Raw genomic sequence first — 9,867 nt, forward strand, 5'->3', positions numbered from 1 at the left:
GATTACATAATTTATATGGAGTTTGTTTTTCATTCTCATCATCAACTCATTACCGACCCACTCCAGAGCACGGTTCTATTTTTATAAATATAAAATAAATATATAACTCAACACATCGCCATCTAGCCCCAAAGTAAGCGTAGTTATGGGTAAGATGACTGATAAATATTTAAATGTTTAACATACAAATCGGCCGTCTTCTCCAGTTCGACTTCTTCAACTTAAGAGCTTTTTTTTCCTCTGGCTTATACAAATTAGCCAATATCAGGTGTCTATGTATTTATATAAAACTAGCTGTTGCCCGCGACTTCGTCTGGGTTTAATTTTGTTTTTTGATGCAGCATTAAATTTAGTTGTAGATCTAAAAAAAAAAAATATTCAGTATCGCTAAGCCTTAAATGAGGGGTTTGCTGCTGTCCGCTGAGGAGTTCTGTCCTCTATCTCCAACCACAGTTTGGACAAAATTAAACACTTCTTATAACCTCTATAGTACAAAAATAATTATATCGGTTATAATTTTTCGGAGTTATGGTGTAAAATGGTCAAACACTCATCCCCTCTCCCAAAGTAACCGAGCTTAATGTCGGGATAAAAAGTATCATATATTACTTCTAACACTCCCAAAAATATGTGTACAAAGTTTCATGAGGACCGGTTAAGTAGTTTTTGCGTGAAAGCGTAACAAACAAACTTACATTGACATTTATAATATTAGTAGGGATAAGAGCTATGTCCTTGATATGGCCTTCTCTTTCCCCTCATTATAAGTCCCCGTCCATTTCTCTGATTTTCTCTTGGCGTCGAAACAAAAATTTAAATGAAACTTAAAATAATAGTTTATAATAATATTTATTGGAATATAATATACTGTATGCACTTCTTGTGTCAACTCACGTGTTCGTGTAGACCAAGCGTCAAACTTAAAATAATAAATTACAACTCTATTTTAATAGCATAAGTTCGATATTTAATTATCGCACTTATGCTTTTAAAATATATTTTATATAGGAGCTTCCACGCGTAGATTGACGCTTTGTATCCTTAAACTCTGGCATAATATACTGAATAACGTGTTCCCCACATTGTGAACCACCAGTAGCGTAATGGCGGTGTAGTCTATAATTCCTTCTTTTTTACCTACGCTTACTTATTTGATCGAGTTTCAATACTGGGAAACAGTGCCACAAGGTGTCACAAGATGGCGCTCTTCAGATACCATATAAATCGAAGTTAACTCGAGTAAGTAAAATGTAGGTAGAAAATATAACGCTTGGCATTCAGACCGCGACCACAAACGCATTGGTCTGGGGAACGCTTATTGTAGATTTAGCTTGCGACAGAAGGTTGGTACTGATCACACAGTCGCTTGAACTCGTTGCTCTTCGCGTTGTATTCCTTGGTAAAGGGGTGCTCGGGGTGGGAGTCCAGCAACTGAGCCAGGTAACGAGACGAGACCTGAAAATGTTTGTTATGGTAATCATATCTCACCAACTCGCGTTCTAACAGTGGACCCGCCTGTAGCTGTACTACAAGAAATGCTTGCTTACACAAAACTCTGTATCTTCAAACTAAAATGGACCTAATTTCACTCGTTTTAGAGTCGCAAATCCCGCTTCTATTATTCTAGTCATTCTGACGTCCGAGCTAAAGAGTCTTAGGCAAGTTTGAGCTTTAAACAATCTTAATAAGATCCATTTTACTCCGATGTTCAAGTATTTTCATCTAACCTAATAAAATCTTGTACTAAGGTTACTAGATAATTCTTATGCCCATTTTCACTAATGACAAACAAGGCAACGCCTAAGTAAGTAACACCTAATCAAAGAAGGTTTCCAGGCATACATTCACCTTTCACTTGTCTATGATTCTTTTTTGTTTATTGTTATTAGGTACACTAAACAGGTAATAACTAAAAGTAGATCTAAATATAAGTAATAACAAGTTTTGTTCTAAGCTACAACCCAAAGTATGGGTACACAACTTGGAATTAAATTATACAGAAAGTAAAATTAAAATTAAAGTTGAAACAAAAAAGAAACACTTAAAAAATAATATATATTTATACTAGCGGACCCAAGCGCCATCTGTCGGACTGATTTGTGACTCTAAACCATCCACCGCCACCCAAACGTATACCAAAAAAATCATTCAAATCGATCCAGCCGTTTAGGAGGAGTTCAGTGACATACACACGCACACAAGAAATATATATATATAAAGATTCTTGCCACAAGGTCTGGTTATTTTAATTTTTTGTATGTTAGCTTAAAAAACCGAATTCATATTTTTTTTATCTGTCAAGTGTCAATTTTCGTAGGGTACATTGCCGAAGATCTGTTTGGTGTGGAGTATGAGGATTGAAGTAGTTATAAATCACACCATACAGATTCTCCTGCTGTTCGCGGAGTATAGCAAATTGAGCTTAATTTTCATAATATATCATGGATTTTCGCAAAGTAACGCCTGCTTCTATCCAATAAAAGTATAATAGGTAAGGCGAAACTGTAGTAGGTCCCCGGGGCGGTTATTTGCGATTGACAATGTTCATTGCAAAAATATGTCTGCCTGATTGTTTGTTATCTATGTTTGGCTCAATGGAAAAAGATTGTTATGTAGAGAATATTTTGTTTTTTATTCTTATTTAATTATCTTTTAGTTATGTATAGTAATATATGGGTCTTGTTGCTTAATGCATCATCATCACATCGATCCATTACCGGCCGACTACAAGGCACGGGTCTTCTCCCATAATGAGAAAAGGTTAAGGCCGAAGTCCACCACGCTGGCCCAGTGCGGATTGGTGGACTCCACACACCTTTGAGAACATTATGTAGAACTCTCAGGCACGCAGGTTTCCTCACGATGTTTTCCTTCGCCGTTGAAGCAAGTGATATTTTAATCACTTAAAACGCACATAACTTAGAAAAGTTAGAAGTGCGAGCTGGGATACGAACTCATCTCCCCGAAACTGAACGCTACTGCCTAATGCAATTAATAAAAAAAAAGCGGAAACGTTGGTATAGTGTTACCTCCGGTTGCTTGCCGCTGTGAACGGCACTCACTGCCAACGCCAGCAGCAATTCCGGCTGTTGCGGCGCGCGCGTTTGCGCCTCCGTCAGCATCTGCTCGGCCTCCTCCCACATACCTGTGCACGCGCAAAGCAAGCTATCAGTAATGGGCACTTCATGCATGCACAAAACCACTGCCTACTCTAAAATTTTGATATACACCTGATATTTTCCCGAAAAAATTCTCGTCACACTGTATATCCAGTTTGTTGGCGCGTTAGCGCTCATCTAATATACCCAAGGCTACTAACTGTTTCAATATAGTATAATAAAAAAAAAAACACCGTGTAGCTCGTGTAGTAGGAGATTTTTTCCATTTTATGCCAACTTTACTTTATTAGTACCAGAGATGGACCAAGAAAGTGACTGAGTGGGTTCCAAGAAATGAAACGAGGAAAAGAGGGCGACCAAGAAAGAGGTGGCGAGATATTTTCCATCAGAGGTGTGGACCGGATTGGATGCGAAAGGCTCGCGACAGAAAACTTTGGCGAGACTTGGGGGAGGCCTACGCCGTAGTAAAAATATGTAAAAATATAATTGTAATACGTTTTAGAAATAAAGACTTTTTATTTTTTTATTTTATTTTATTTATGTTATTAATGCCTGGCCAGGTCAAAAATCCTGTATTCATATGGCTGGCCGTACATTTAATATCGTCATCATCACAGGCCCTCCACAGGGCAGGTGAATCCAATTCTCAGAACAATATGGAGAATACTCAGGCAAGGTTTCCTCCGGATTCGATTTCAGAACATTGCAAAATAATCGCGACCTAAAATCCTACGTGGCAGCTAGCAGCGTGCACAGAGTTTTCGACCAGGGTATGCATAAAACAGGTGAGATGGCGTAAAATGGAAAAATTCCCCTCCAATACAAGAGTTATATAAAATAATTTGGGTATGCAGTGCTTTTGTGAATGTATGAAGTGCATGAAGCTGGTGGCAGCTCCTTGCAGTTATAGCTAGTTATATATGAATAGTCCAAAGAAATCACATTTTCGAAACCGGTCAGGTTAGTAACCCTATTGATCAGCTCACCTCTGGAGGCGGCGGCGGCGGCGCCCAGGGCTGCGGGCCCCGCACCCAACGTGCCGAGCCTTTCCGCCAGCTCCATGACGCTGTAGTGGGCGTCCTGAACCCCGGGCCCTCCCTGGAACATACATACACATACAAACATACATTAGTGCTCCGTTATGCCTTAAAAGCCGATGTCCAACTGAACCCTAACCTTGGTCATCTTCGCCCAAAACTCCACCTTTAGCTTCAGCGAAAAGTAAATGTCAAAATTTAACGATATATTAACACAATGAATACATCGAGGTTACTATCATCAACATTTCAACCAATGGACGTCCACTGCTGGACATAGGTATTTTGTATAGAGTTCTACAATACACATGCCGGCTTCTTCTCAGTAGAATCTGCCTTTCGAACCGATGGTAGAGTCACTACACACAGACAGACTTGACGTTTCAAAAGTACTTATATGAGGCCTTCTAGATATAAAATAATTTTGAATTTGCATTTGAATATTATTATAGTGAATCGACCATAAGTCGACACTCCTATCTAAGCTACATGAGATGATGATAACAAAAACAAACCTGACCAAGTTTGTTGCAGGCTCTTAGACCAGGTTGTATTTGAAACTTGCCTAACTTAAGTTTTAATTTGACGAATGTAGTTATCACCATCATCTCACCTTCATGAATAAAGAATTTTTGAATTTGAATTGGAATTACTATCAATAATTTAGTATAAAATCTTAAGCCACTCAGTATGTAAGTCTGTTTGTGTTGTTCTGGTAAATAATCAAACTATTTTCTAATCTATTCTATTATATTCTAATTACCTGTGCTAGATTCAGCCAAGCCTGGGACAGCTGCGTTAAAGTTCCATCATCTTCGACATCCTGCAAAGCCTTCAACTGCTTGTGAGCCAAGTCAGTTCGGTTCATAGCCAGCAAGCATTGTAAGGTGAACGCCCGCAGCCCCAGTGCTTCTGCTCCGTGAAGGATCCTACAAATAAGAAGTTACTTTAAATTAAAACTATTTAATGGCTTAAGCAATTAAAATGTCATTTGCTTCAACAGTGAAGGAAAACATAGTAAGGAAACCTAATAAGCTGCAGATAGTTGCTTCGCAATAACCACCCCAAGTATTATTTAAATATTGTTGACATTTTGTTTAAAATTGTAATCCTTATTTTTAAGTCTAATTAACTAGCTTTTTAATATTATACTGCTTTAAGTCATGGAAGCGGTGATAGCCCAGTGGTTAGGACTTGGACTTCACTTTGGGGGGGCCAAGAGAGCGTCAAACTTTTCTAAGTTATGTGCGTTTTATGCAATTAAAATATCACTTGCTTCAACGGTGAAGAAAAACATCATGAGGAAACCTGCATGCCTGAGAGTTCTCCATAATGTCCTCAATAGCTTGTGGAGTCCACCAATCCGCACTGGGCCAGCATGGACTGCAGCCTTTTTTTTTGTATTTGTGTATATTGTGTTTATGTATTCGTATGAAGTTATTTGTATGTATTCCTATTTATTCTCGCTCTTGCTGTCCTAATCCTAAGGTTGCCTTGCAGAACGCTTTTAAGCGATATAGGTACATGTCGATCACACAACCCAGAGATTTCTTTTTTTTTAGCGCTTGACTGTAATCACACCTGATGTTAAGCGATGATGCAGCCTAAGCGAGCTTGCCTAGAAGATGGCTATTCACTCTCGATTTGACTCAAGATTTTGGGCAGCTAGTAATAATAATACATACTCGTAAAGCCTGGATTGATCGATACATAGCAATAACAAAACTTACTTCAGAGCAGCTTCATAGTTTTCTTCATGGTAGTAGACAGTAGCAGCCACTATAAGGAAAACTTCATTGGCCAGTTCTATGCCCTTTGCAACCTGAAAATTTTAATACAATACACCTGAATAACATCTATCTGTACATGTATTGATACCTTCAGGTACTGGCATGAGCATACACGGATATTGTACAGAATGAATTTTAACTCAATACACCTGAATAACATCTATCTGTACATGTATTGATAGCATTAGGTACCGGCATGAGCATACACGGATATTGTACAGAATGAATTTTAACTCAATACACCTGAATAACATCTATCTGTACATGTATTGATAGCTTTAGGTACTGGCATGAGCATACACAGATATTGTACAGAATGAATTTTAACACAATACGCCTGAATAACATCTATCTGTACATAAATAAAAAATAAATAAAAAAATACTACGACAATACACACATTGCCATCTAGAACCAAAATAAGCGTAGCTTGTGTTATGGGTACTAAGATAGCTATTAAATTGGCATAAAAATATTTTTATGAATATAATACATAAATACTTATAATATACATATAAACAACCAAACACTGAAAAACATTTTCCATGGGAATTGAACCCACTGCCTTGGACGCAGAAAGCAGGGTCGCTGCAAACTGCGCCAATCGGCCGTCGTGTACATGTATTGATAGCTTGAGGTACTGGCATGAGCATACATAGATATCAGTGGCGTGCATAGAAGGTATGCACAGGTAATGCAGATGATATAAAATGAAGAAAATCTCTAGTATGAGTTTTAAAAAACCTAAGGATAGGCATTGTAAGAGTTATAACAAGGCTACCCTCAAGTATTTGTAATTCGTACTGGAGATTTTCTTCATTTTATATCATCTGCACACCCTGTACATACCCTCTATGCACGCCACTGATAGATATTGTACAGAATGAATTTTAAAACGTAAAATGTAAATTGGTGATATTGGAAAAGAGCAACTGCTGAATTTCTTGCTGGCTTCTTCTCTGTAGAATGTAGGTAGTCACTACACACAGACAGACTTGACGTTTCAAAAGTGCTTAAATTAGAACATGGCACAGCATAACATACTTTCCGATTTTGAGCTGAGACATACAACAAGGCCACATATGATGACAACAATATATATACTAAAGTTGGAGGGTTAGTGAAAAATGTTTAATCCTACAACTTCTCAACAACCTCACTGATCTAGTGTTTGGCATGTTTGTATCATCACAAAATGCTGAGTTTAAATGCTGGTCAAAAAATAATAAAGTTCATGAAGTAAAATTATATTCTTGGAAGCTTGCAATTAGATTAGGAAATTTATATTGGCTTCCTTTGCACCTGGATAGCATGTTAAGTTATTATAACTAACATGTGATATTAAGGGTTAAAGCTCCCCAAAGCTAAATAATATACAATGTGTCAATGAAAACTGAAATATTACTTTGCAGGCTTTCGGGGCACATTATTAACTGTATTTAAGACTTATTTGTGAAACGGAAACGTTAATAGTTTTTTAGTAAACCATTGACATAGTTTTAACTGAAAAAAATCAAATACACCACATGCCACATTAAAATAGGAAAGAAGAATAGGTACTATGCGTGTGTCAGTCTTTTATCTTAAATAGGGTGTCGTAGTCTTATGTTGTTGTATCAAAAATTATATAGGGGAGTGCACTGATATCTATAGTACGAGTTTTTACTCAGTTTAGGTACCAGTGATTCAACCATACATAGTACTAAGCTATGATTTCTGTCACAATTTAATAATCGTGTGAATAAATGATTTTATTATTATTATTATATTATATAGGGTTGTCATATGTAAACACTTAAAATGTTTGATTTAGTTTGTATGGAAAAATAAGTATGCCACTTTTGATTTAATATTTTTACAGGGTGATTCCTTATGAAATATACTTATGCACCCTTCAACAGTATTTTTTAATTTCGTTACACATTGTATACTCTTAAACCTTCTCCCCTATGAGAAAAGGGATCTGTGTTCAGCAGAACATTAATAGGGTAAAGTATGAATATGCTAATCGATGAAGAATATAAAGTCAATCTCACCCTAGCATCTATATCAGACACTACAGCCGGTTTATTAGCTCCAGGAGACAAGTATTCAACCAAACTCTTCAATGGTTGCAACATAGGATCTGCTCTCTGCAATTCTTGCAATACAATCCTGTAGTTGCCCTGAGCAATGTATGACCGATACAGAAAGGAATCTCTTTGGAGTGCTATCAGGGGAGTTGAAGGCTGAAAAACATCAAAATTATATTTAAACTCACACACACAATTAGCATTTTTAAAAAACTTGTTAAAGATAATTTCTTGGCTGAATCTTCGGAACCTTGATCATGCCTATTTTCTCCTTTTTATTTGGGGATTGACAATATTGTATTTATTTATGAATTATAGATATTTATTGTAAAGGTATATATTAATTATCAGTATCTATATATAATATTGTAAGTTTATTAAATATATATATATTGGTATATATGAAAATATATACATATATTTATATGCACCATCTATCTACCTTTCTTCTAGAGCTGTTTTACACCATTGGTTGCAAGAGATCACTATGTAGTGGGCAGACCATCAAATTGTATACTTTTTTTTAATTTTTATTTACAAAAAGGTATTCATTCATTCATTCATTTATTAGCATAGTGAATGAGTTCTTCAGAGATGAAATCAAATATCTTCCATTCAATGTAATTGGTTGGTAGAACCAAGGCAATTACAAGTTCTCATAATTATAAGTTGATCAAGTGAGACAGTTAAGTACCTTTTTAAATTTAAGTAAAAAGTAGCAATTGACTTCTATCTATGTAACTGGTGATGTAGCCTTAGACAGTGCTGGGCTAATCTTTTAGTCCACCTTATTTAAACAACAAATCAGAATAGAACTGTCACCAGCCCTCCATCCTGTGGGTGTTGTACAAGAGAATGAGCAACAGCATCCTCTTACTACCATATACTGTGATCACCAACCCATCTGTCCCGCATAGTCTTTAGTAGAGCAGTGGACTGTTTGACTTTTGAAGTCAAAATCAAAATATCTTCATTCAAGTAGGCCCATAGGTGGCACTTTTGATGCGTACATAACATGAGAAGCGCACGGTAGTGAGAGTTTTAGACTGTTGATGATGAATACATCTTTAAAATAAATTTTAATTAAAAAGCATTTGCACAAATCAAGGTCCAATGGATTGATGGTAAAGTCTTGATCACGCCTGCATAGGTATTTTAGTAGAACAATAAATTTAAGCATCTATGCACAATAATATACAAAATATTTGGTATTTGGAACATTTTCTGACATCAACACAGACGATAACACGTCATCGCCGGTGTTTAACCACACTTTTGAAGAATATTTCACACAGCCTATCAAATTTTTATGGTAAATGTGTTTACTTACTTTAACATTTTGAGCCTCGTTGATGGCTTGCTGGTAATTTCCAACGTAAAACGAATTTTTAACGTCGAAAAGCTCATCAACATCTTGCTGCTGACGTGCCATTTTGACAATTTGTGTGTTTGTGACACTGACGAATGTGACAATCTGTTTGTCATTTTCAAACCTTAAGTGTACGTTCAAAAACGATTTATGTTATCGTTATTTAGTTACGAAAGAACACACAACTAAATAAGTAATTATAAATTATTATAATATTATGGTTTATTAATTTTTCTCCGTGACTCCGACCGATATAACTTCTGATATTTTTTTTTCTTAAACAACTTTCATTCGCTATTTTACGAGTCAACTCTTCGCAACTCCCTTCGCCATACCGTGCTATTTGGTTTCGCTAGGCGTTTTTTCTGATGATGCGAGGGTAAAATAGCCCACAAAACTTGGTCTACAAAAACTTGAAAGATTTTTCATTCAGAATGAAGACAAAAAACTGTTAGTTTATATTACAAGTTATATTGAGTT

General features: G+C 36.3%; 1 protein-coding gene across 1 annotated transcript; it reads right to left on the minus strand.

Moving 5' to 3' along the window:
• Positions 1-830: 830 nt before the first annotated feature.
• Positions 831-9,462, minus strand: LOC120632775 (coatomer subunit epsilon). Its single transcript, XM_039902776.1, has 7 exons — positions 9,349-9,462; positions 7,983-8,174; positions 5,887-5,978; positions 4,920-5,085; positions 4,106-4,217; positions 3,030-3,145; positions 831-1,455 (listed from the first exon to the last, which is right to left on the minus strand). The coding sequence occupies exons 1-7, from the start codon at positions 9,448-9,450 to the stop codon at positions 1,327-1,329; spliced, it is 909 nt and encodes a 302-aa protein (XP_039758710.1). The 5' UTR covers positions 9,451-9,462; the 3' UTR covers positions 831-1,326.
• Between the last annotated feature and the right edge of the window lie 405 nt (positions 9,463-9,867).

Source organism: Pararge aegeria, chromosome 20 (assembly GCF_905163445.1).
Source record: "Pararge aegeria chromosome 20, ilParAegt1.1, whole genome shotgun sequence".
NCBI classification, from domain to species: Eukaryota; Metazoa; Arthropoda; class Insecta; order Lepidoptera; family Nymphalidae; genus Pararge; species Pararge aegeria.